Source organism: Microcaecilia unicolor, chromosome 4 (assembly GCF_901765095.1).
Source record: "Microcaecilia unicolor chromosome 4, aMicUni1.1, whole genome shotgun sequence".
NCBI classification, from domain to species: Eukaryota; Metazoa; Chordata; class Amphibia; order Gymnophiona; family Siphonopidae; genus Microcaecilia; species Microcaecilia unicolor.
The window spans coordinates 177895250-177923040 of NC_044034.1; the positions used below are offsets into that span (position 1 = coordinate 177895250).

A 27791-nucleotide genomic window follows, 5' to 3' on the forward strand; every position below is an offset into this window, starting at 1 on the left:
GAATGGTTTACCACGTCTTCTTCCTTCCTTACTGTGGACGAGGCTTCCAGCCAGCCCAGTACCGAAACAACTTACGGTTACGCGACGAAGGAGGCTTGTTGCAGGCAGCAGCGAATAGTAAACCGGCACCAAACAGGCAGGCTCGACTCTGTCCTTCGCTTCCTGCCCTCTCAGCGTCCCGCCCAAAAGGAAATTACATCACTGGAAGGCGGGACGCAGACGCACAGAGGGCAGGGAAGCGAAGGACGGAGTCGAGCCTGCCTGCCTTTTACTGCGACTTTGTCTTCGGGGTGGATGGGCGGTGGTAAGTCGTTGCATGCGTTTGCAGTTCGCGTTTGGGGGGGCAATGCCCCCCCTCGCCCCCCCCCCAGTCTACGCCCATGGTGTCACCTTTATCCTCTGAGTGAAAGCCAGTTGGTCCTCTTTGGTTTCCTAAAGTGGATGCGTTAGTCACGGCTGTGACTAAAAAGACTAGTCTCCCGGTGGAGGGAGGGGTCGTTTTGAAAGATTTGCAGGACCGGCGGCTGGAATCCGCGCTGAAGCAGTCCTTTGAAATCTCGGGCCTTTCCTTACGGGTGGCTATTTGCAGTTCCTATGCAGCTCAGGCCTGCCTTTCCTGGTTGCAGCAGGCGGTTGAGCAGCCCGCTGATGGAATGGGTTCCCTCGCTGAGGTCGGCCCGCATATGGAGTCTGCCTTGTCTTTTTTGGCTGATGCCCTTTATGATCAGAGCTTCGGCTAAGCAGATGTCGGTGGCGGTTGCTTCCTTCTTTGGCTCTGGCATTGGGTGGCTGACATGGCCTCTAAGCAAAGGCTGGTGAGGTTACCCTTTCGGGGCTTCTTTTATTTGGGGAGGATTTGGAGAAGATTGTTAAGGACCTAGGGGACTCTAAGCCCCAACGGTTGCCTGAGGATAGGCCGAGGCCTTCTTCCAAAGGTCCTTCTTTTCCCTCCTCTTCCAGGCCACGTTTTCGTGAAGCTCGCAGGTATCGCCCAGGGCGCTCTGTGGGGTTTGGTCAACGTACCCATTTCCAGCAGAGGAACTCCTTTCGTTCGGACAAACTCGCTGCGGCATCTGGGCAACGCCCAGGAGTTCAGGGTGATCCTCCACAATGATGGGGTGCCGATCCACTCGTCAGTTTCTGAAGTAGGGTAGGGGGTCGTCTCTCCCTCTTTCTCGAGGAGTGGACCAAGATTACTTCGGATCAGTGGGTCCTGGACCTGATCAGAGAAGGTTACCGACTAGAAATGCTGCCCTGGTAGGAGACGTGTTTTTGGAGTCCCGATGCGGCACTGCCATCAAGCGGGCGGTGGTACACGAGACCTTGCAGGTGTTGCTGAAGCTCGGAGCGGTGGTTCCGGTTCCTCCCGCCGAATGTGGCTGCCGTCGCTACTCCATCTATTTTGTGGTGTCTTGAAAAGGCGGGTCGTTCAGACAAATCTTCGACTTGCGCATAGTCAACAAGACCTTAGGAGTGCGACACTTCTGCGTGGAAACCCTGCGCTCCATCATTGCAGCGGTACAGCCAGGAGAGTTTCTCACGTCTCTGGACCTCAAGGAGGTGTATTTGCATATTCCCATCTGTCCGCCGCATCAGCAGTTTCTCCAGTTTGCGGTATTGAGCCAACATTTCCAGTTTCGCGCCTTGCCTTTTGGCCTGGCCACTGCCCCTCGGACTTTTTCCAAGATGATGGTAGTGGTGGCTGCCTTTCTCAGGCGAGAAGGTATCAGAGTTCACCCTTATCTCGATAACTGGCTCATCAGAGTGGATTCGGCAGACGAAAGCCGACTTGCTACAGCCAGAGTTGTTACAATTCTTCAGACTCTGGGCTGGGTAGTCAATATGCCCAAAAGTCAACTGACCCCCTCTCAGTCTCATGGGTATTTGGGGGTCCGGTTCAACACAGCTTCAGGGCTCGTTTTTCTTCCCGACGAAAGGCGCCTCAAGCTTTCAGAATCAGGTCCGCCTGCTCCAGTGGGTGCCTCACCCTCAAGCTTGGGACTTTGTTCAGCTCCTGGGATCGATGACTGCCATCATAGAGGTGGTTCCCTGGGCGAGAGCTCACATAAGACCACTGCAGCTTGCTCTGCTTCAGCAGTGGTCTCTGATTTCCCACGAATACCAACGCAGACTAAGGTGGTTTCCAGCGGCCCAGCGCAGTACGGATTGGTGGCTTTCCGTCAGCATGCTGCGGCAGGGGATGCCACTGGCTCTTCCGTTTTGGTGTCTGTGATAACGGATGCCAACCTTTCGGGCTGGGGAGCTCAATGCCAGGGACGCTATGCTCAGGGTTTGTGGTCAACCGCGGAAGCGGGATGGTCCATCAATCGCTTGGAACTGAGAGCGATATTCCAGGCTCTTCTGGCCTTCCACAGGACGCTGTAGGGTCTTCTTGTCCGAGTTTTGTCGGACAACACGACAGCTGTGGCCTACATCAATCGTCAGAAGTGCAGGGCCCTGGCTGCGGAGGTGTCTCAGATCTGTGACTGGGCGAGTGCCACCTAGAGCTTCGGTCCGCGGCTCACATAGCTGGTCAGAGCAACGTACTAGCCGATTTCCTCAGCAGACATCAAATCGGCTCGGCGGAATGGGAACTGGCAGAAGAAGTTTTTCTTCAGATTTGTGCCAAATGGGGGGGACTTCAGGCTTGGACCTCATGGCGTCAAGCGTAAACGCCAAAGTCCCTTGCTTTTTTCAGCAGAAGGAGAGATCCTCGCTCGGCAGGGTTGGATGCCCTGGCTCAACCTTGGCCCTCGGGCCTCCTGTATGTGTTCCCTCCTTGGCCCTTGATAGGGCGAGTACTACTTTGGATTCGCCTGCACCGAGGATTGGTGATTCTCATCGCCTCAGATTGGCCAAGGCGTCTGTGGTACGCTCTTCCTTTGCCTCGGGGTCCAAACTTGTTAGTTCAGGGTCCGGTGACTATGGAAGATCTTTGCCACTTTGGTCTTATGGCCTGGCTCTTGAGAGGGTGCAATTGAGGGACAAGGGCTATTCTAATAAGGTTATTGCCACGCTCTTGCAGGCTCTCTCACGGTCTACCTCTGCGACTTATGCTCGGATCTGGCGCGCTTTTGAGGCGTGGTGTACTGCACAGTCTATCTTGCCGGCTCTGGCAACAGTCTCACTTTTGCTGGACTTTTTGCAGGATGGGCTACAAAATGGCCTGGCCTACAATTCCCTTCGAGTTCAAGTCTCTGGCTTGTCCCTCGCTGCTTTATGTTGAATATTTTTCCTTTGTGAATGACTGTGGGGTCCTATGAAATGTTTTGGCATAGCTTACAGCTGGATATATTGCAGGGAAATGTGCCCTTCTTTTCCTTTTCAGTCATTCCCAATGGAAAAATATTCAACATAAAGGAATCTTTCACATGCTCATCTTCCAATGTGGTATATATCATTCAGTGTAAAAAATGTAACGAAGGATGCTATATTGGAGAAACAGGCCAGATGCGTAAGACAAGATTCAATCTGCTGCACAGACATCACATGAAGGTAGCCGGTGCCAGTCAGGTTCCCACCCCGGTGGGCCAGCATTTTACAAGACCAGGACACTGCACCAGTTATTTCATAGTTAGAATCCTGAAAGGTAACTTTAAAACAATACAGGAACGTAAGACTTTGAAGTCAGAATGATTCAATATTTTGACACCCAACAGACAGGACTTAACAAGGATCTGGGTTTTCTAGCCCATTATAAACCATAAAATTGTATTTCTCTGTTTACCACCCTCCTCTCACCTACCTACACCCATCCTGTTAGAATATCAATGAAATGCTTTGATGTCCCCATGCATACCTCCTACCCACCCCCACACTGTCAGACTGTCAAAGTAATGCTTGGATGTCTCACTCATATATACTATCTGCTACCACATTTGCTTACTTCCGATCTGACGAAGAAGGGCAACCTTCAAAAGCTAATCAAGAAATGTATTAAGTTATGTCCAATAAATCATCTTGTTTTCTTTTCCATGTTTTATTTTGTTTGATTTCTATTGATAACCTTAAGAGTGGACTAGCACGGCTACCACACCTCTCTATTTAAATCTAGAAGCCAAACTCAATGTTTAGAACCAGTGTTGGAGAACGTTCTATGTATTCCTCCTGCTCCTTCACAGTTGTCTATGCTGAAGTTGGAGGGAGAGTCCCCATTTATGACATTAGCTTTGCCTACAAATTTCTGCCTCAGTTCCTTTAGGATTAGATTTACTGGGGCTTCTTGTGTTCTGTCTATGCTGGTAGAAAAACACTTAGTAAACTGAGCCCTTAAACAGCTGTTGGATGACTCTGGCTACAACATACTGCTGGTGGGGGCCCTCCCCTTGTAATTGTACCATCAACAGTGTGCCAGTACCCCCCTTAATAGCTGCACCTGAAGTGATTTACCTCTAGTGAAGCAGAGTCTACATTTCTCTCCACTCCTTCCCCATACTAAACAGTCTTTCAACATACCATTCAGCCAGCTTGAGCAAGCCACTTTTCCCCCTCACCTTGCTGGCTCTGGAACAGTTATTTGCTTGTTGGTACCTTGCAACCCTCAGTGAGTTTTAGTTTGTGTTGCATAGTGTCTGAACCTTTGAGATAGTCTCACACACTTGAGACTGAAACTCAGTGAGAGCTGTGTGGTGCTAACTGGAAAATAAGTTGTTCAGGAGGAGCAGCAAGGACATTTGGGGCACAAAAATCCCAAGTTCTGGGTCAAACTTTCTAGGTGCTATAGCCTCTTGGCTTCTGGGATTTGTTGAGCCCTGGAATTATCTGTGTTAAACAAGATGAGGTAATATTTTTTTTATTTTTCTAATTTAATTTTATTACATTTACAATATATTTCAAGTACAATTCTTGAACCAGCAAAGATGACTATATGTCATTGTAGATTATAGACAAATAATTATTACAAACTTAATGAAGTTAAATCATGATCTTTTGCTCATCTTTAGTCCACAATTTGGAGGCAAAACATACTATATATCAGGAAAAATTAAATTACTATTTAACCAAGAAAAACGTGGCAGAGAAGAAAATCGAGTGCTCTTAAATATTACAGTGTAGAAGTTATTATAGTCCGTGTTTGCGGTATAAGTGAGCTAGCCATCATGGATTCCAAGAATGAATTCAATTGTTTAGAATAAAAAAAATATATTTAACAGAATTTAGCTTTATAACACATTTACAAGGAAAATTTAACCAAAATAACGTGCCCAATTGCAAGGCTTTCGGGCGCATTTTAAGAAATTCTTGTCTTTTCTTTTGTGTAACCTTAGAGACATCAGGATACATTCTTATTTTATAGTCCAGAAACGTCTGTTCTCTGGGATTTGTTGAGCCCTGGAATTATCTGTGTTAAACAAGACGAGAGAATATTTTTTTGCATCTGGTTATCACTGTACAAATGACAGGATTTGTTTACATATGTTTTGTGCAGGTGTAGTCCATTTTTTTAAAAATTGGGTGATTATGCTACACTGTAGAAATTTTAAATCTGGACAAGAATAATTTGTGTTACCATGGAAGATTTGAATAAATAAAACTAACTGTATGAGAAAAATAACCTGGTGCACATGTGGATTAGGAAATTTGAGCAGCCAGCAAAATTGTCTCCTGTTAGTTCTAAAAAAAACTATTTTCTTTTTCTTTTCTTCCTTTCAGGCTAATCTATGCTTTGTAGATATAGACAACCATTTTATTGAGCTGCCTGAAGATTTGCCTCAGTTTCCAAATAAACTAGAATTTATTCAAGAAATCTCAGAGATCCTAATGGCCTTTGGAATTCCTCCTGAGGGAAGCCTTCACTGTAGTGAAAGTGCTTCCAAACTAAAAAGTCTTAGATCATGTGACCTTGCTTCTGATAAAAGAAATGGAAACATAGCTGGATCACCTTTAGATTCTTATGAACTGCTAAAGGAAAATGAAACTATAGCAAGACTTCAAGCCCTTGTAAAAAGGACTGGTGTAAGCTTAGAAAAGGTAAGCTATGAATTCTTGAATTAGTGCATTATATTAAATTATTGCAAGAAACATTATAATAAGTTACTGTGCCGAATAGGTTTTTAAATTACAACACTTGAAGGCTAGATATGCAACCAATTGAAAGCTGGGGTTCTTGTGACTGCTTGTGCAGGCACTTCATTGCCAGCTCACAACGGAGATAGGAAGTACTATTGTATTTCTCTGAGGACAAGCAGACTATATTCTCACATGTGGGTGACGTCATCCATGCCACCCGGTGTGGAGCTTATATAGCTAAAAAAAAATTGCCTTTTTTTTTAAATTGCATGCAGAGTCCCATTGTGTATGTGGGCGTTCCTTCCTGCCCGCTGCGAGAGCGCAGGACCATCAGTTTATCTGCAGTGAAGAGAGAATGAGATTGTAGAGTCTGACTGAAACTGATTTTTTTTTTCCTGTGTTGGCCAAAAACTCAAACTGCAGCCGAAACTCATCATCTGGTTTTTTGACTGAAACCGAAACTTGAAGTTTGGTTGTGTGAATATGAACCAGTGAGGGCCATTGGAGATGGTCAGAGGTTGTAGTCTGCATCCCTCTGTTAAGCCCATAGTATCCAAGCCAGAATATAATAGTTTATATAATGAAAGACCATATTTTACCTCCAAGCAAAATAGCCTGTATGTAATAAATGTAGACCGCTTTGGTTGTACCACATGTGGTATATCAAATCCGTGACCCTTTACATGGACTTCAGTGAATGAAAACTGAAACTAAAAGCCATGGTGCTTTTATAGTGGCTGATAACATAGTAACATAGTAGATGACAGCAGAAAAAGACCTGCAAGGTCCATCTAGTCTGCCCAACAAGATAAACTCATATGTGCTACTTCTTGTGTATACCTTACCTTGATTTCTATCTGCCATTTTCAGGACACAGACCGTAGAAGTCTTGCCCAGAACTAGCCCCACCACCCAAACACCAGCCCCACCTCCCAATCTCGGCTAAGCTTCTGAGGATCCATTCCTTCTGCACAGGATTCCTTTATGTTTATCCCACGCATGCTTGAATTCCGCTACCGTTTTCATCACCACCACCTCCCGCGGGAGGGCATTCCAAGTATCTACCACTCTCTCCGTGAAAAAATACTTCCTGACATTTTTCTTGAGTCTTCCCCCCTTCACTCTCATATCATGTCCTCTCGTTCTACCGGCCTCCCATCTCCAGAAAAGGTTCATTTGCGGATTAATACCTTTCAAATATTTGAATGTCTGTATCATATCACCCCTGTTTCTCCTTTCCTCCAGGGTATACATGTTCAGGTCCACAAGTCTCTCCTCATACGTCTTGTAACGCAAATCCCATACCATTCTCGTAGCTTTTCTTTGCACCGCTTCCATTTTTTTTTACATCCTTAGCAAGGTACGGCCTCCAGAACTGAACACAATACTCCAGGTGGGGCCTCACCAACGACTTATACAGGGGCATCAACACTTCTTTTCTTCTGCTGGTCACACCTCTCTCTATACAGCCTAGTAACCTTCTGGCTACGGCCACCGCCTTGTCACACTGTTTCGTCGCCTTCAGATCCTCAGATACTTTCATCCCAAGATCCTTCTCCCCATCCATAACTATCAGACTCTCCCTGCCTAACACATACTTCTCCTGTGGATTTCTCCTCCCTAAGTGCATCACAGTTCTCCCCCAGTGCAACAGCCTGGGTTTCAGTTTTTAAATTCTTTCCGCTTGGGTGGTTGAAGAATGGCAGTACACCGCCCACAACACAGCTAATTGACTCCTGTGACCACCCACTGCCTTCAGTCCCTGCAACTCTGCCCCAAAGTCCAATTACAGTCCATGTCAACAGGCTCCTCCAAACCTGGTGTGTTGGTCTCTCCAGCCTCTCCTTCCTCCAAGCACTCCATTAACTCTGCCTCTCTGCTAGGCTGTTGGTTGGAGACCTCCTCCCCCTCCCAGGTGGAAGGAATCTTGTACTGATTTCTAACCCAAAGGAATTGAGCTTTGTCATCCCTGCTCCCCCTTCTGGCCCTCGTCTGCCATAGCAGCTGCTCTTTCCAGTCCTTTTCCCCTCCCTTCCACCTGGGGGCCATACCGGGTTTTGGGACCTACCCCCCTTATCCCTTCTCTCAGGGCCTTGTGGGGAATGTAGTCTGGCCCCATACCTCCTCTTGAGCTGCTTAGACCCTCCAACCTCCTTACACACCCCCCCCCCTTCAAATAATTGCGACTCCCTGCTTCCTCCAGGCTACGTGAGAGTCTGATAGGTACTAAGGGGGAGAGGGATCTTGGGGTGATAGTATCCGAGGATCTGAAGGCGACGAAACAGTGTGACAAGGTGGTGGCCGTAGCGAGAAGGTTGCTAGGCTGTATAGAGAGAGGAGGTGTGATCAGCAGAAGAAAGGAAGTGTTGATGCCCCTGTACAAGTTGTTGGTGAGGCCCCACCTGGAGTATTGTGTTCAGTTTTGGAGGCCGTGCCTTGTGAAGGATGTTAAAAAAAAAAAAAAAAAAAAAAATGGAAGCGGTGCAAAGAAAAGCTACGAGAATGGTATGGGATTTGCGTTCCAAGATGTATGAGCAGAGACTTGCTGACCTGAACATGTATACCCTGGAGGAAAGGAGGAACAGGGGTGATATGATACAGATGTTCAAATACTTGAAAGGTATTAATCCGCAAACAAATCTTGTTCGGAGATGGGAAGGCAGTAGAACGAGAGGACATGAAATGAGATTGAAGGGGGTCAGACTCAGGAAAGATGTCAGGAAGTATTTTTTCACGGAGAGGGTGGTGGATGCTTGGAATGCCCTCCTGCGGGAGGTGGTGGAGATGAACACGGTAACGGAATTCAAACATGCGTGGGATGTACATAAAGGAATCCTGTGCAGTAGGAATGGATCCTCAGAAGCTTAGCCGAAATTGGGTGGCAGAGCAGGTGGGGGAAGAGGGGTTGGTGGTTGGGAGGCGAGGATAGTGGAGGGCAGACTTATACGGTCTGTGCCAGAGTCGGTGATGGGAGGCGGGACTGGTGGTTGGGAGGCGGGAAATACTGCTGGGCAGACTTGTACGGTCTGTGCCCTGAAAAGGGCAGGTACAAATCAAGGTAAGGTATACACATATGAGTTTATCTTGTTGGGCAGACTGGATGGACCATGCAGGTCTTTTTCTGCCGTCATCTACTATGTTACTATGTTACTATGTTACTTTGCATTTCTTCGCATTGAATTTTAATTGCCAAACCTTAGACCATTCTTCTAGTTTCCACAGATCCTTTTTCATGTTTTCCACTCCCTCCCCAGTGTCCACTCTGTTACAAATCTTAGTATCGTCCGCCAAAAGGCAAACTTTACCTTCTAACCCTTCGGCAATGTCACTCACAAATATATTGAACAGAATCGGTCCCAGCACCAATCCCTGAGGCACTCCACTACTCACCTTCCCCTCCTCCGAGCTGATTGTGCCACATTTGGAGTGACAGTTGATGTCATAATTCCACAGAGAAGCTAATTCCTAAGGAGCTTATCCCAGCTTTACAGACAACTTTAGCAGGAATTTAAGTATTAAAAGCATTTATTTGGAGCATTCTGTTTACCATATAAACTATTGTGCAAGATCATAATGCATTTTCTGAGGACAAGAAGACCATAATTCTCACAAGTGGATAACTCAGTCCTGCGTTGCCTGGTCAGGAGCATATAACAAGCTAGCAAGAGCTTTGTGGAGCGCGAGATACACTACCGCGCATGCACGCATGCCTTCATGCCTGCCACAAGAGCACAGATACCACAGTTCTTTCATTACCATGGTGAGGAGTGGTTGTGTTTTGCTTCTGCTCTTCACAGCTCTGTGCTAAAGAGCTTTTTGAGTGCCTTTTTGGCATTTTTTTCTGCTGTCTTGCTGTTCCCATGTTCGGGTTACCCTTTTTGCCTTACTCTTGTTTTAGTTTATATTTTTTCCGCTTTTAAGTTTCCTTTATTTTCTGCATCATTAGGCTGCTTTTAGACCTTTATTTCAGCCAGGTTCTCCCATTCTTTTTTTCTTTGGTTCTTTGTCCCTTTTTCAGCACCATAGAGTTGTTTGATTTGGCTACGAAAGTTTTTCCATCCTTGTCCACGAGAGTCTTTAAGCGCTGTACCCCGTTGCAATAGGACCATCTCTGGAACGGACAGCTGGTCTAGGTGTCTTCAGAATTTGGCACCCAAGAAGCGTCGGTGCCAGGAGGACCACTTCCCCCTCCATACAGGAGATGCTGATGCACTGGTCTTCTTGCAGCCAGGATCAACCTCCCGTCTCAACCCCCAGCAGCTCTGCAGACTGTCTCTTAGCTGACGGCTTAGCCTTTTGATGAGTGCATCTGGGCCTTGCTCCCTGAGCTGCTGACTGGCTTCATGCAACAGACTGTATCGGCATTGAGGGTGCTTGTGCCTGTCATGCCTCTTAGCAGGCTTACTTGGCCCTCAGCCTGTGGTGCGGCCTCCCACCGCTGGTGTGTGCGGCCCCGGTGTTGACTGCCACCCAAGTCGTTACTCCCTCAACGTCTGTGGAGGAAGCTTTGCCGGAGTTGAGGAGGGAACCGACTCCTCGTTGCTTCTCTCGAGGACATGGCATTTCTAAGTCAAGGTAGGCTTGTTCTCTCCATGTGGAGTTTTTGATTAACACCGATGAGGAGCGTTCATGGGAGTCATAAGTACATAAGTAATGCCACACTGGGAAAAGACCAAGGGTCCATCGAGCCCTGCATCCTGTCCACGATAGCGGCCAATCCAGGCCAAGGGCACCTGGCGAGCTTCCCAAACGTACAAACATTCTATACATGTTATTCCTGGAATTGTGGATTTTTCCCAAGTCCATTTAGTAGTGGTTTATGGACTTGTTCTTTAGGAAACCGTCTAACTCCTTTTTAAACTCTGCTAAGCTAACCGCCTTCACCACGTTCTCCGGCAACGAATTCCAGAGTTTAATTATGCGTTGGGTGAAGAAAATTTTTCTCCGATTTGTTTTAAATTTACTACACTGTAGTTTCATCGCATGCTCCCTAGTCCTAGTATTTTTGGAAAGTGTGAACAAACACTTCACATCCACCTGTTCCACTCCACTCATTATTTTATATACCTCTATCATGTCTCCCCTCAGCCGTCTCTTCTCCAAGCTGAAAAGCCCTAGCCTCCTTAATCTTTCTTCATAGGGAAGTCGTCCCATCCCCGCTATCATTTTAGTTGCCCTTCTCTGCACCTTTTCCAATTCTACTATATCTTTCTTGAGATGTGTCGACCAGAATTGAACACTGTACTCAAGGTGCGGTCGCACTATGGAGCGATACAACGGCATTATAACGTCCTCACACCTGTTTTCCATACCTTTCCTAATAATACCCAACATTCTATTCGCTTTCCTAGCTGCAGCAGCACACTGAGCAGAAGGTTTCAGTGTATTATCGACGACGACACCCAGATCCCTTTCTTGGTCCGTAACTCCTAACGTGGAACCTTGCATGACGTAGCTATAATTCAGGCTCTTTTTTCCCACATGCATCACCTTGCACTTGCTCACATTAAACGTCATCTGCCATTTAGCCGCCCAGTCTCCCAGTCTCTTAAGGTCCTTCTGTAATTTTTCACAATCCTGTCGTGAGTTAACAACTTTGAATAACTTTGTGTCATCAGCAAATTTAATTACCTCGCTAGTTACTCCCGTCTCTAAATCATTTATAAATATATTAAAAAGCAGCGGCCCTAGCACAGACCCCTGAGGAACCCCACTAACTACCCTTCTCCATTGTGAATACTGCCCATTTAACCCCACTCTCTGTTTTTTATCCTTCAACCAGTTTTTAATCCACAATAGGATATTTCCTCCTATCCCATGACCCTCCAATTTCCTCTGTAGCCTTTTATGAGGTACCTTGTCAAACGCCTTTTGAAAATCCAGATACACGATATCAACCGGCTCCCCTTTGTCCACATGTTTGTTTACTTCTTCAAAGAATTGAAGTAAATTGGTCAGGCAAGATTTCCCCACACAAAAGCCGTGCTGATTTGGTCTCAGTAATCCATGTCCTGGGATGTGCTCTGTAATTTTGTTTTTGATAATAGTCTCTACCATTTTCCCCGGCACCGACGTCAGACTCACCGGTCTATAATTTCCCAGATCTCCCCTGGAACCTTTTTTAAAAATGGGCGTTACATTGGCCACCCTCCAATCTTCCGGTGCCACGCTCGATTTTAAGGATAAATTAGGGTTAGGAGTGGCCTAGTGGTTAGGGTGGTGGACTCTGGTCCTGGGGAACTGAGGAACTGAGTTCGATTCTCACTTCAGGCACAGCTCCTTGTGACTCTGAGCAAGTCACTTAATCCTCCATTGCCCCAGGTACAAATAAGTACCTGTCTATGTAAGCCGCATTGAGCTTGCCATGAGTGGGAAAGCGTGGGGTACAAATGAAACTTTAAAAAAAAAAAAAATTGCATATCACTAACAGTAGCTCTGCAAGCTCATTTTTCAGTTCTATCAGTACTCTAGGATGAATGCCATCCGGTCCAGGAGATCTGCTACTCTTCAGTTTGCTGAACTACCCCATTACGTCCTCCAGGTTTACCGTGAAGTCAGTAAGTTTCTCCGACTTGTCCGCTTGAAATACCATTTCTGACACCGGTATCCCACCCAAATCTTCCTCGGTGAAGACCGAAGGAAAGAATTCATTCAATCTGTCCACTATGTCTTTATCTTCCTTGATCGCCCCTTTTACTCCTCGGTCATCCAGCAGCCCAACCGATTCTTTTGCCGGCTTCCTGCTTTTAATATACCAAAAAAATTTTTTGATATGTTTTTTTTTGTCTTTAATGCTATCTTTTTTTCGTAATCCCTCTTGGCCTTCTTTATCTGCACCTTGCATTTGCTTTGACACTCCTTATGCTGCTGCTTGTTATTTTCAGACGGTTCCTTCTTCCATTTTCTGAAGGTGTTTCTTTTAGCCCTAATAGCTTCCTTCACCTCACTTTTCAACCACGCCGGCTGTCTTTTAGACTTCCGTCTTTCTTTTCTAATTCGCGGTACTTCTCATAGGAGGAGTCCTATGGTATTTTTTCTGATCGTTCCCCTCCACAGGAAAGGAGAAGGTCTCCTCCTCATCAGAACATTTCCTTTCCCTCTTTTGTCAAGAGGAGGACAAGCCCGGGGCCAAGATGCTTGAGGTCCTAGACTGAGTCTCCTCTTAGAGAGGCTGTGATGGTCCTGCTGTACAAGATCTTGTAGGACGTTCTTGTGCAGAATTGGGAGTCCCTTCTGTCGGTCCCTGTACTTCACAAAAAGATTGACACAATGTACTGGATTCAGAGTACCCCTGGGCTTATAATCCTCAGCTGCCTGGTGGTTGAATTCGCACTCAAAAGGGTCAATAGTTCTAGTGACTATGCTTCAGCGCCCCCAGGCAGAGAAGCTAGGATCTTGGACTCTTGGGGAGAAGATGTTTCAGGCCTCTCAACTCATGTCCCATATTCAATCATACTAGCTCTTCACGAGTGTGTACTTGCAGCACTCTGTTCACAAGCTGCTAGATTCGTCAGACACTCTCCCTCCAGAGCAGGCCTACGACAATTTTGATGTGGCTTCTAGGATATCTGCCCAAAGTATAGCGACACTCAGAAGCTCATGGTTGCGTGTCTCTGGTTTGGAACTGGTGGTTCAGCAGAGATTAGCGGATGGCCCCATGCTTGCGGGGGGGGGGGGGGGGAATAACTTTTTTAGCAAGAAGGTAAGAGGAGGTCACTGACCAAATCAAAAAGCACACTAATGCCATCCAGTCTTTCTCCCGCCGGATGCCTTCTGCATCTGCCTCCTCATCTAGGAGGTTTTTTGGGCAAATCAAGAAGGGGTGTCTATTACAGAGGTGTAGGTACACTTCCTCCTCTTGCCCGCCTCAGCATGCACAACCATAGTGCACTCATTCACGTCAACAGTGTGCACCTAAGGCTCCAGCAGCTCCCCAGTCAAAGTATGGGACGAGCTTTTGACTGAATTTAGCAGAGCATAGCTTCTGTAAAAGTGTCTGTGCTGGACGATTTGCCAGTCGGAGGGAGGCTGAAGCTTTTCCAAGAAAGGTAGCTCCTTGAGACCTCCAACCAGCAGGTTCTTCAAATAGTCCGTCTCGGGTACACCTTGAGTTAGCGTCAGAACCTCCAAATTGCCCACCGAGAGCTTATTGCTTCAGCTCTCTGCACAAGCATGTACTTGCAGAGGAAATCTTGGCCCTTCTGAAGGCCTATCAGTCGAACCTGTTCCATCAGGGGAAGAAGGGCAGAGATTCTATTCCAGGTACTTCCTTGTGCAAAAGACAACTGAGGGTGGGGGGTGGGGTATGTGTCTCATCCTAGACCTGATGGCCCTGAACAAATTCCTGGTCAAAGAAAAGTTCAAAATGGTTTCCCTGGGCACCCTTCTCCCCATAATTCAGGAGAACAATTGGCTGTGCTTTCTGGTCTTAAAGGATGCTTATAGACATATCACAATACTTCCAGCTCACTGGAAGTACCTGTGGTTTTGGTTGGGAACACAGCATTTCCTGTACCGTGTGTTGCCCTTTGGCCTCGTGGCAGCTCCCAAGGTATTTACGAAATGTCTAGCAGCGTCGCTATACAGACTGGGAGTTTGTTTTCCCTTATCTCAACGATTGGCTGGTGAAGAACACGTTGGAGGATGGTGCTCGGGAGTCCATGTGTAGGACTGTTCGGGTGCTCAAGGTACTAGGGTTTATTTTAAACTACCCCAAGTCTCATCTCCACCCAGTTCAGCAGTTGGAATTAATTGGAGCCCTGCTCGATACATCAAAGTTCAAGCCTATCTCCCAGGGATGAAAGCAGAAACTTACTGGCTTCTCTGGTTCGCACCTCTCAGCAGGTTGCGGCTCGGCAGATGTTGAGGTTGCTGGGACACATGGAGTCCACAGTATTTATGTCATGCCCATGACATGTCTTCACATGAGAACTCCCCAGTGGACCCTAGCTTCTCAGTGGTACCAAGCCACAGGGAGTCTGGAAGATGTTATCTGAGTGTCTCTGGAACTTGCTCGCTCCCTCCCTGTTGTGGTGGACCATTCAATTCAGGTTGACTCTGGGACTTCATTCTAAATTCCTCAGCCGCAAAAAGTGCTGATGACTGATGCATCTCACCTGGGTTGGGGGAGCTCATGGTAGATGGGCTTCACACTCAAGGTGCTTGGTCTGCTCAGGAAACATATCTCCAGATCAAAGAGCTTTGGGCTCTTTGGAATGCTGTAAAAACTTTCAGAGATTGGCTGTCTCACCAAATTTTACTCATTCGAACAGACAATCAGGTTGTGATTGAACCAACAAACGGGGGCACCAGATCACGCCTGCTGTGCCCGGAGGCTGCTTGGATATGGAGTTGGGCTCTCCAGCACGGTATACACATTTGCACCACTTACCTGGTGGGCAAAAACAGCCTGGTTGACAGACTGAGCCAGAGTCATGCAACTGCATGAGTGATCTCTCAAACATGGGTGTTGCCCAGGAGATCTTCCGAGCGTGGGGCACCACCTCGATGGATCTCTTTGCCACTCACATTAATCCCAAAGTCCCTCAGTTCTGTTCCAGGCTCCAGACCCACATAGATTAGCATCTGATACCTTTCTCCTTCAGTGGGGGACAGGTGTTCTGTATGTGTATCCTCTTATACCTCTTGTGGGAAAGACTTGACTGAAACTCAAGCAAGACCAAGGGACCATGATCCTAATTGCTCCTTTCTGGACTCGGCAGATCTGGTTCCCTCTTTTTCTGGAGTTATTCTCTGAAGAATGGTGGAAATTGGAGTGTCCAACCCTCATCATGCAGAATGAGGGATTTCTTCTGCATCCCTACTTCCAGTCTCTGGCCCTTATGGCCTGGATGTTGAGAGCTTAGAATTTGCTTCCTTGGGTCTTCCGGTGGTTGTCTCCTGGGTCTTGCTAGCTTCCAGGAAAGATTCCACTAAGAGGTGTTACTCTCCATATGGAAGAGGTTTGCTGTCTCGTGTGAGGGCAAGGCCCTAGATCACCTTTCTTGCCCTAGACAGACCCTTTTTGAATACCTTCTGCACCTTTCCGAGTCTGGTCTCAAGACAAGCTCCATAAGGTTTTACTCAGTGCGATTAGTGCATATCAGTGTTTAGAGGGTAAGCCCATCCCTGGACAGCCTCTAGTTGTTTGCTTCATGAGAGGTTTGCTTTTGTCAAAGCTCCCTGTCGAGCCTCCGCCAGTGTCATGGGATCTCGATGTCATTCTCATCCAGCTGATGAAAGCCTCTTTTTGAACCACTGGATTCCTGCCATCTGAAATACTTGACCTGGATGGTCATTTTCTTGGTGGTGATTGCTTCAACTTGTAGAGTCAGTGAGCTTAAGGCTTTAGTAGTGGATGTACCATTTTGACAGTAGGTTTGGTTAGTCCTTCAGAATTTATTTGGTGTTTAGAATCCCATTCCCTATCCCCCGGTCCCACATTCAGTTCCATCTCCCCCCCCCCCCCCCCCAATCTTTTAAAAATTATAAATTTTGGTTTGTTGCCACTAAAAAGAACTTGGTGTCCGCCTGTTGCATTTCCAGTTGTTACATTGTTTTTTTCCCCCTATTTCTGTTGAAAGCAGCCTATGGCAAGGGAGTCCATGAGTGAGGGTTTTTTAGTCCTGCTTTTTCTCGGAGAAAATTGTTATTACCTGAAACAGGTTTTCTTCAAGGACAGCAGGACATAAATCCTCACAACCTTCCTACCTCCTCAAGGAGTTGTATTCCTGTAACTTGTAGTGAAATGAGGAGTTCCTGCACCATGGTGGCAGGTGAGAACATGTATGCATGCATAGAAAAGCTGGAGTAGTGCTTCCCATACTGGGCTCCATCGGTGGTGTCGCTTATTACTACAAGTAGCTTTCAAATTGCTATTTTTGTTTTAAAATTATAAGGTTTCCATTTACAGCTTTATTGTATATACCTAATGTAAAGCCTGAGTTGCAACATTTGAGTTTATATTCATATTCTTTAACATACTAAGGAGGGGAATTCATCAAGCTTCAGTAAAAGTTTGCCTTTTACTTCACCTTCATTCCCTGTGAAATTCAGCAACCTGCGGGATCCTGGTACCACAGGTTGCTGAATCTCATTTTAGAAGAATAATGCTGCTTGCAAAGCTGCAATGTGATGTCCCCCCTCCCTCTTCCCCAGCACCAGATCCCTATCCATTGGGGCTACCTCTTCAAGCAGTGTCTAAGGGGGGGGGGGGGGGAGTTTGGGTAGTAGGCCTTCTCACTCTTGCCCAGTCCAGCACCTCTAGGAAAATGGCACTCCTAGCAATATTTTTGGATGAATAATGCTAGTGTTCATATTTCCTGAGTGGTGAAATGACCCCAATAAAAGCTGGGATTAATTTACCATAATTTTTGGGCTGTAACACAACTTGTGTATCACCACAAGTCGCATTAGTTTTGCATAGATATTACTGCCTAACCTGAGGTGACTTAAATATTACTGCGGTATTTTATGTTAAGTCACATTAAGGGTCAAATAATGTGACTTAAGGACCTAATGCTGCTTGATGAATTACCCCCCCCCCTCCCCCAATTCTGAATGTGTACCTCTTTTCTTACGATTACAGTAGTGAAACTCTTAAAAATCCTTTTTATGCAGCTGGAAATGCGGGAGGAGACGTTCATCAACAAAGATATCAAAGTTCAGTGTGATGAAGAAGAGCTGAGGATTTACCAGCTGAATATTCAGATCCGGGAAGTCTTTGCTAACCGTTTCACACAGATGTTTGCAGACTATGAAGTATTTGTCATTCAGCCTAGTCAAGACAAAGAATCCTGGTTTTCTAATAGGGAACAGATGCAAAATTTTGATAAAGTAAGTGAGAAAACAATTGATACCCATTTAGGATTTTATTACTTGCAGCAAAGCGGTTAACAAATTATAAAAAGCCCAAGTGAAGGCAAAAGTCAAAAAAATCAGAGGGAATAATTGGAAAAAAAAAGTATGGATATTAATAGCAAATTTAACTGAGAGGCCATGTTTATGTATTAAAAGTTTGTCATTCTTCGTTTGTCTAAAAAGCATCTATGTCTGATAAAAGTAGAAAATGTGGGAAGTTTGAGGGGAAAAAGGTTAGATTTTTATGGATGCTAGTAAGATCACTTTTCAAATGATATTGTTTATTTTTTATTTATGCATTTCTTATATCCCACTATATCCAAAAACAAGTTTTGGTTCAAAGTGGCTTACAATTTACATTTTGGTAGAGTTGCAATAGTGTTGTGCAAAGTGGAGAGGGCATCTGTGGTTATTCATAGAGTTTTGAAGAGATTTGAAGAGGAAAAGGTAGTGGTAGATTTTATGTTAAGTTGTAGAGTTTTGGTGATATTTGTTCTTATAGTTTTTGAAGAGATAGATTTGAGAGGAAGGCGACAATATCTTTGTGATTAGCTGTTGAATTTTTTGAAGAGGTAGGTTTTGATATCTTTTCTGAATTGGAGGAGATTTGTGATCTATTGGGATAATGTGGGATCTAAATGAAATAAATAGTAAGACCACTTTTCAAATTTCAGATCTGTATATTAATTTAAAAGGTAAATTGTTAGCTTACTCAAGCATGCTATTAAAAAGTATCATTTTTGTTTTGATATGGAAATTTGTTGAATGGTGACACTGCCAAAGCAGATACACCTGAATTTGAGACTGAACCAGAAGCCCATGGATCCAGGGGGCAAGGATGTAGAGCCTTGGGAATGCTCGGAGCAAGCCTGAAGATACTTAATAGGGCATGTCTGAAGAGTGGTGAAATTAAGAACATAAGTGATCCATCTCACCATTGCACCTATGGTCCATCAAACATGGCATCTTCTCTCGATAGATCACTGTGAAAGTCATCTCTTAGGGCTAGATGCACTAAACCTTAACGACCCTCTAACAACCCTTTAACGAAGGAAATTCCTAACCGTTGCATGCATTAAAGGCCTTTTTCCTACGAAGCAAGCAGCTAATGAAAACGGAATGCAAAGGAGAAACTACCATTGAAATGTGGACAATTCGGAATGCACTAACCATACCGACGATTGCAACGAATCATTTACCGTCAGAAATTTTATGTGCGCTCAGACCGGTCGTTAAGGCCTGAGCTATCATCTCCCTGCTGCCCCCTGCACCATAAAAATCCAAGCCAGCATGTTTAAAAAGAAAAGTGAGATACAAACACATGGCTCTCCACTTTCCCCTGCATCATTACAAAACAAAACATACTGCTTCTCCCTGCAGCTTTAAAATCCTGTCTCTCCCCTTCTCCCACAGCTTTGAAAATTAACACTCTCTGCTATCCCCTAAAGCCAATTTTCCCAGTACTGTAAACAAGCTGCAAAGAGGTCTTTTGTTACAAAAGGGGATTTATGAGGGTCGTTCTTTTTAGAGTTATCTTCAACTGCACTCTTCTGCTAGATCAGACAGCTAAAAGGCTTGCAGGTCGGGATCCCCCCCTCGCACGCCCCAGTCTGACGTAAGCAACCTACGTAGGTGTAATACGTTTGTGGCTGCTCTGCACATGCTTAAGGGGCAAATTAACGATGGGGATTACGAACGCTTGATACATTGTACTTTTCAATACCGCACCGAACATTTCTGAGCTGTTTTTTTTGTGCATTCTTCGTTGTTTCAAATTCGTTAAGCACTTTTACAATTTAGATTTTTTAATGTTTGGTTGATGCATCTAGCCCTTAGTCCTGTAACATGAAGTCGCACAAGTCCATGTGGCTAATAGTTTGACTCTGTCTTCCAGAAACTTTTTTTTTTTTACTTAGCAATGCCATAAGTCTTGATCATATTCTCTGGCAATTGGATCTGTATTAGAGTTGTTAATTGAAATCCAAGATGGAGAAAAGAAGTCTAAATGTAGTCATAAGCTAATTTAATTCTGGGTGTTACACCTCACAAAGGAAAATCCAGCTCATTATAAGGCATGTGCCTTGGGCTGCAGGACTGTTATTGATCTGAGATTTGTTTTGTTTTAGACAGGCTTTTATTAGTCTCGTTGCTTTCTGTTGTCTTTAAAATTTAATATTTTTAGTGCATCCTTCCCTCCCCCCCCAGGGTTTACTAAGCTACGCGCTAATGTCTACACTTTGAATGGGTTGTGTCAGCATTGCCACATGGCTTAGTAAACAGGGAGGGGGAGGTTTGTTTTAACACGTCTATTTCATGTTTATTATTTGTATATCTTTTATATTTATCATTTGATAAATATATCATTTCTACTGTGTATTGCTTTTGGCTGTTTCCCCAAGTGTTAGTAAATAAATGGAAAGCTTCCATTACGTAGCTTCCCACTATTTCATATCCTGTGGGGATAGTTGTGTCCATCAACTAGCAGATGGAAAGAGACAACTCAGCTGAGATATGGCTCTCTTGGCATCCAGTCCAGCTCCTCAGTATTTTCTATCCCCCCCCCCCCCACAAACACACACAAAATAAAAAAAAAAAAAAAAAAGGGAAGAGGTTTGCTGGAGAGCATAAGATAGAGAGCATCAGATAGTATCTGTACTTCTTCTCATCTGTGGTAAAACCTGTGGAGCCTGTGAGCTTGGGAGGAGCAGCTAGCAGTGGTAAGTCCAATTAAAGTTTGACTCTGAACTGCTTGGATGGCTGCAAGTTCTATGTGGGTCCAGGGAGGCATCCTGACTCACTGCTTGGGACACATTGTGCTATTCTTGTTACAGTTTGGGGTGATTGACGACTCCCGCGGAGGCAGTTGAGCGGTGTTCCTGCTGTAGGACCCACCAGCTGGCATCAGGGCATTGCAGTGCATGCAAGCTGGGAATCCTATGGAACGTGGAGAAAACAGGTGGCGGCGGCCCACATCCAAATATGCCTGGGTCTTTGGACTCTCCAGCAGGGCCAGTGCGTAGTAGTTTGATAAAGGAGAGTGCGTGAACAGATGCTATTTTGTTGAGGCTGACTGGCAGTGAGGAGCAGCCTTTGCCTGATCACACACAGAGCACAGCTGCTGTTTTACAGCCTCAGGGCTTGACACAGAGCATTGAGCTGCATCAGGATCTTTGTTTTCTCCAGAGTTTTTATTGCTCTTACACCAGTCCTATTTACTGAAGCAGAGATGATCAGAGTTGCTGCATGGTGCTTCAGTTTTTTGCTTTGCTGCCCCTACGGCTCCATCATTGAAGGAGTTGTTAGAGGAAGGAGAGCTCCCTCTTGAGGAGAAGGGTAATCTAAAAGTACTGAGGTGGTTTCATAAAGAGGAGCTCAGTACTCTTATTTCTGAGGCACTTGCGGTGGTTTCCATGGAGGAGCCTTCTGCTTCGGCATCAGGTGTTCCATCTGCTATATCAAAAAAGATATAGTGGAATTAGAAAAGGTGCAGAGAAGGGCGATAAAGATGATACAGGGGATGGGATGACTTCCCTATGATGATAGGCTGAAGAGGCTGGGAGATATGATAGAGGTCTATAAGATAATGAGTGGAATGGAATGGGTCAATGTGAAGCGTCTGTTTACGCTTTCCAAAAATACTAGGACAAGGGGACATGTGATGAAGCTGCAGTGTAGTAAATTTAAAACGAATCGGAGGAAACTGTTCTTCACTCAACGCGTAGTTAGACTCTGGAATTCATTGCCGGAAAAAGTGGTTAAGGCTGACTTAGCGGACTTTAAAAAAGGTTTGGACGGCTTCCTGGAGGAAAAAGCCATAGAATGTTATTGAATGGACATGGGAATAATCCACTATTTCTGGGATGGGCGGGACAAATTGTTCTTTTGGCCGCTGTTGGAGACAGGGTGCTGGGCTCGATGGACCCTTGGTTTGTCCCGGCATGGCGATGCTTATGTACTTATGTACTCATCGATCAGTAGGGGGCTTAGAGGTTCTTCTGAGTCCTTCCCGATGCATCCTGACATTTAGGACCTGATTACAGCAGAATGGGTCTTGCCAGAAGTGGGGCTGAGAGTGGGAAGAGCCATGTCTTGACTCTACCCATTAGTTCTGGATGAGAAAGATAAATTGCAGCTATCCAGGGTGGACACCCTGGTTACATTGGTGATTAATAAGACCACCTTACTGGTGGAAGGGGGCATTGGCCTAAAAGACCTACAGGATGGGAATCTAGAAGGCTTGCTGAAATGAGCCTGTGAAAAGTGGCCTCTTCAGGCCTTCAAGCAGGTGTGCATCTCATTTGTGACAAGGGCATGCCTGAAGTGGCATCAGCAGTAGGCAATACAAGATGGGTGCCATAATGCCCAGCTGGAAGCGAGGTTGGTTTACTTGGCAGCTGCTTTTTATGATATGTTAAGGGTTGCAGCCTGCAGTATGTATTTTGGCTGTCACAGCACATCGGCAACTCTGGTTGCAGCGTTGGCAGCGGATGCAGTGTCAGTCACGTCTAGTTCAGTTGCCCTTTCAGGGCAAGTGAATTTTTGTAGAAGAGCGCAGTAACTTGGTGAAAGAACTGGGAGAAACTAAGTCGGTGGTTGCTGGAGGATAAGCCAAAAGCCCCTAGTTGTCTGTCTTCAAGGGGCTCATTTCATCTATTTTGAGACAGCAGATGGTACTAGCGTGAAGAAACGGACCCAAGTAGCTCGAGAAGCCCAATGTGAAAAACGTTTTGGGGCTCGGTCCAGCCCTTCGATGTCGGGATCCGCGTAGAATCGAGGGACGCATCGACGTCAGGAGCAGAGGTGATGGCTGCTGAGAGGCCAACAAACAGATGAGGAGGAATCCAGTTAAACTAATATGGAAATATAATGTTTAATTTTTACAAAATATTTCTAAAAAGCAAAGGAAAAGACCTCAAAACATTTTAGGGGGGAAATCAATTAAAAAAATTGCAGTAATTGTTTCAAGCAAGGTTTTTACGTCCAGCGATGAACACCACGCCCCCAGTTAAAGCTGCTGAAAATTGAAAGTAAGCAGTTGGGCGTTTTGAGGTCTCTTCCTTGCTTTTTAGAAATATTTTGTAAAAATTAAACATTATATTTCCATATTAGTTCAAATGAATTCCTCCTCATCTGTTTGGTGACCTTATGCTTTGGGTGTCCTTTATGGTGATCCTCTTACCATTGTCTGCTGAGAGGCCAAGACAAGCTGGGAGCAGTGACACATCGAGTGGGTCTCCACCTGTCTCAAGTCCTCCTGCTATGCAGGCCCCCGGGGACTGACCATCGTTGGACCCGACCTAGGAACATGAGGATTCCACATCGTCCTAATCGGCACTAAGGCGTCTCAGTGATGGGCATCGAGCGAAGGCAAAGAAGCACCGTCACTGATCTCCTTCGACACACGGTTCTGGGAGCTCTGGGTCGTTGAAGATTTTGTCACCTGAGAAGCGTCAGCGCCAAGAGGATCGCTCTCCCTCCATATAGGAGGTGCCGATAAGTCAACCTCTCAGCAGCCTGGTACCTGCACCTGAGCCTCAGCAGATTCTGCCACCGGCTGATCCACCGACCCCCGCAGCTCTCTCCGATGGCGGCTCTCGATAAGCGCATCTGGGCCCTTCTTACAGAACATCTGGAAGGACTGCTGCGCCAGTCTGCTTCGGTGTCGGGGGTGCTTGCGCCTTCCGTGCCATCTACTGCAGCAGCGTCTGACCCTTTTCCTATGGTGAGGCCCCTGTCTTTGGTGCCGCTTGCAGCGCTGGTGTCTGCTGCCACCCAGGATGACTCCCCTTTGACGTCAGTGGAGAAAGCTTCGCCGCAGTCCATGCGGGCGTCTGCCCCTCGACATCAACATTGAGGACGCCGATCCTCAGTGTTGCGGCAGGCTCAGTCTCGGAGTTTCCTTAGGGAGGCCTTTCCAATACTGAAGAGGAGCGTTCGTGGGAATCAGAAGGAGAGCCCAGATACTTTTCTTCCGATGAGTCGTATGGGATTCCCTCTCAACCTTCCCCTCCACCTGAAAGGAGACTGTCTCCTACTGAGAGTCTTTTTTACATCTTTTGTCTGGGAAATGGCTATGGCTATTCTTTTCCCTATGGAGGTGGAGGATGAGCCCAGGGCTGAGATGCTTGAGGTTCTGGACTATCCCTCTCCACCTAAGGAGGCTGTGATGGCTCCTTTGCATAAGGTACTGAGGTGGTTACATGATCAAAAGCCCCACACTGTTCCAAACACGCTCTAAAAATAGCGCTGGAACAGCGCGGGGCTTTACCACACCGATGATCAGAGATAATGCACTGGGTGGGGCTACAGACCATGTAAGGGAGCGATTCCCTTACATGGTCTGTAGCCTCACCCAGCGCATCCCAGGGTGCAATGGGTGGGGCTGGGCGCTGCCATTTTGCAGCGTCATCAACAGAAGGAAGAGGAGGGAGGCAGGCTGCGTCCCTCCTCCAACCAAAGGTAGGGGGGCCGGGAGGGGGGGTTGTCCTTACTACTACTACTACTTATCCTCACGCTGGACCACCAGGGATCGGTCGGACAACACAGGGGGGGGGGGGGGGGTTGGGGTGGGTTGGAGATCTACCAGACCTCCAGCATCCCCCCCCCAGCATCCCCCCTCCCCCGTTGCTCGCTGGGTGGGAGAGGGTTTGGCTGGCGGCCACTTGACATTTTCTGGGGGTTTGGGGGGGCTGGAGACCCACCGAATCTCCAGGCCTCCCTGAACCTGGGGGGGTGGGATCGTCGGGGGGGGGGGGGGGGGGACCGGAGGTCCACCGGACCTCCAGCCCCCTGTTAGCGTTTGCCTTGGGGGGGGAACGGGGGCTTGCCAGCATGCAACTGCATGCTGGACAGGGCTCATCATTCCTCCCCAATGATCTGCAAACCCTAATGCCAGCTCGGAGCTGGCGTAGGGTTTGCCGCGGCCAGCAACCCAAATTTTGGCACACTGGCCGCTGATCATTGGGGAGGAATACCTAATGCCCTGTTTAGCATGCATTTGCATGCTACTTGCGCAAAGAGCCCTCGAGCGCGTTGTTTCACGTGCTCGAGGGCTCTTAATCATGAAGCGGTAGCAAACGCTAGCGCTAACAGCCACTAGTGCTGGTGTTCGCTTTTGATCGAAATTGCTTAGCCGAAATTGGTGGTGGAGCAGGTGGGGGGAAGAGGGGTTGGTGGTTGGGAGGCGAGGATAGTGGAGGGCAGACTTATACGGTCTGTGCCAGAGCCAGTGATGGGAGGCGGGACTGGTGGTTGGGAGGCGGGGAATCCTGCTGGGCAGACTTATACGGTCTGTGCCCTGAAAAAGACAGGTACAAATTCAAGGTAAGGTATACACATATGAATTTATCTTGTTGGGCAGACTGGATGGACCATGCAGGTCTTTTTCTGCCGTCATCTATTATGTTACTATGATCATCTGGACATGAAGGAAGTCCTTATGTGGAACTGGTCGTTTCGTCTGTCTGGCCCCGTGATCCCGAAGAAAGCTGATTCCCAGTATCTGATCCATAAGTACATAAGTACATAAGTAGTGCCATACTGGGAAAGACCAAAGGTCCATCTAGCCCAGCATCCTGTCACCGACAGTGGCCAATCCAGGTCAAGGGCACCTGGCACGCTCCCCAAACGTAAAAACATTCCAGACAAGTTATACCTAAAAATGCGGAATTTTTCCAAGTCCATTTAATAGCGGTCTATGGACTTGTCCTTTAGGAATCTATCTAACCCCTTTTTAAACTCCGTCAAGCTAACCGCCCGTACCATGTTCTCCGGCAACGAATTCCAGAGTCTAATTACACGTTGGGTGAAGAAAAATTTTCTTCCGATTCGTTTTAAATTTACCACACTGTAGCTTCAACTCATGCCCTCTAGTCCTAGTATTTTTGGATAGCGTGAATAGTCGCTTCACATCCACCCGATCCATTCCACTCATTATTTTATACACTTCTATCATATCTCCCCTCAGCCGTCTCTTCTCCAAGCTGAAAAGCCCTAGCCTTCTCAGCCTCTCTTCATAGGAAAGTCGTCCCATCCCCACTATCATTTTCGTCGCCCTTCGCTGTACCTTTTCCAATTCTACTATATCTTTTTTGAGATACGGAGACCAGTACTGAACACAATACTCCAGGTGCGGTCGCACCATGGAGCGATACAACGGCATTATAACATCCGCACACCTGGACTCCATACCCTTCCTAATAACACCCAACATTCTATTCGCTTTCCTAGCCGCAGCAGCACACTGAGCAGAAGGTTTCAGCGTATCATCGACGACGACACCCAGATCCCTTTCTTGATCCGTAACTCCTAACGTGGAACCTTGCAAGACGTAGCTATAATTCGGGTTCCTCTTACCCACATGCATCACTTTGCACTTGTCAACATTGAACTTCATCTGCCACTTGCACGCCCATTCTCCCAGTCTCGCAAGGTCCTCCTGTAATCGTTCACATTCCTCCTGCGACTTGACGACCCTGAATAATTTTGTGTCATCGGCGAATTTAATTACCTCGCTAGTTACTCCCATCTCTAGGTCATTTATAAATACATTAAAAGCAACGGACCCAGCACAGACCCCTGCGGGACCCCACTAACTACCCTCCTCCACTGAGAATACTGGCCACGCAATCCTACTCTCTGCTTCCTATCTTTCAACCAGTTCTTAATCCATAATAATACCCTACCTCCGATTCCATGACTCTGCAATTTCTTCAGGAGTCTTTCGTGCGGCACTTTGTCAACGCCTTCTGAAAATCCAGATATACAATATCAACCGGCTCCCCATTGTCCACATGTTTGCTTACCCCCTCAAAAAAATGCATTAGATTGGTGAGGCAAGACTTCCCTTCACTAAATCCGTGCTGACTTTGTCTCATCAGTCCATGTTTTTGTATATGCTCTGCAATTTTATTCTTAATAATAGCCTCCACCATCTTGCCCGGCACCGACGTCAGACTCACCGGTCTATAATTTCCCGGATCTCCTCTGGAACCCTTCTTAAAAATCGGAGTAACATTGGCTACCCTCCAGTCTTCCGGTATTACACTCGATTTTAGGGACAGATTGCATATTTCTAACAGTAGCTCTGCAAGTTCATTTTTAGTTCTATTAATACTCTGGGATGAATACCATCAGGTCCCGGTGATTTACTACTCTTCAGCTTGCTGAACTGACCCATTACATCCTCCAAGGTTACAGAGAATTTGTTTAGTTTCTCCGACTCCCCCGCTTCAAATATTCTTTCCGGCACCGGTGTCCCCCCCAAATCCTCCTCGGTGAAGACCGAAGCAAAGAATTCATTTAATTTCTCCGCTACGGCTTTGTCCTCCTTGATCGCCCCTTTAACACCATTTTCGTCCAGCGGCCCAACCGACTCTTTGGCCGGTTTCCTGCTTTTAATGTATCTAAAAAAAATTTTACTATGTATTTTTGCTTCCAACGCTAATTTCTTCTCAAAGTCCTTTTTTGCCCTCCTTATCTCAGCTTTGCATTTGGCTTGGCATTCCTTATGATCTATGATGAACCTGGGTTGATGAAGTCTCAGTTACCCCACAATTCCATGGTGGTGGACTCCCCCCTCAAGAGAGCCAAGAGTACTAGGGACTATGCCTCGGTGCCCCCAGGCAGAGAAGCTAGGACCTTGCACTGTTTTGCGAGGAAGACTTATCAGGCCCCTATGCTCGCCGCCCGAATCCAGTCCTACCAGCTCTTCACAAGTGTACACTTGCGGAACTCGGTGAGGCAGCTGTCTAGTTGGCGGTTGCCCTCCCTCCGGAGCTGGCTGAGCCTTTTCGTCGGGTGGTCAGGCAGCAGAAGACATGCCGCATATTCCTGTCCAGGGGCGCTCACAACTCTTTTGATGTGGCATCCAGAATTGCTGCTCAGGGTATAGTGATGCGCAGACTCTCATGGCTGCATGTCTC

The 27791-nt window shown here is 46.5% G+C and overlaps 1 protein-coding gene across 1 annotated transcript in view; it reads left to right on the forward strand.

The window, feature by feature from the left end:
* DENND5A (DENN domain containing 5A) overlaps positions 1 to 27791 on the forward strand; it is a 315605-nt gene that overhangs the window by 72419 nt on the left and 215395 nt on the right. The window contains exons 6-7 of the mRNA XM_030201008.1: positions 5653 to 5970; positions 17629 to 17844. Of these exons, the coding sequence (XP_030056868.1) occupies positions 5653 to 5970; positions 17629 to 17844 (534 nt within the window). The remainder of the gene's footprint in view (positions 1 to 5652; positions 5971 to 17628; positions 17845 to 27791) is intronic.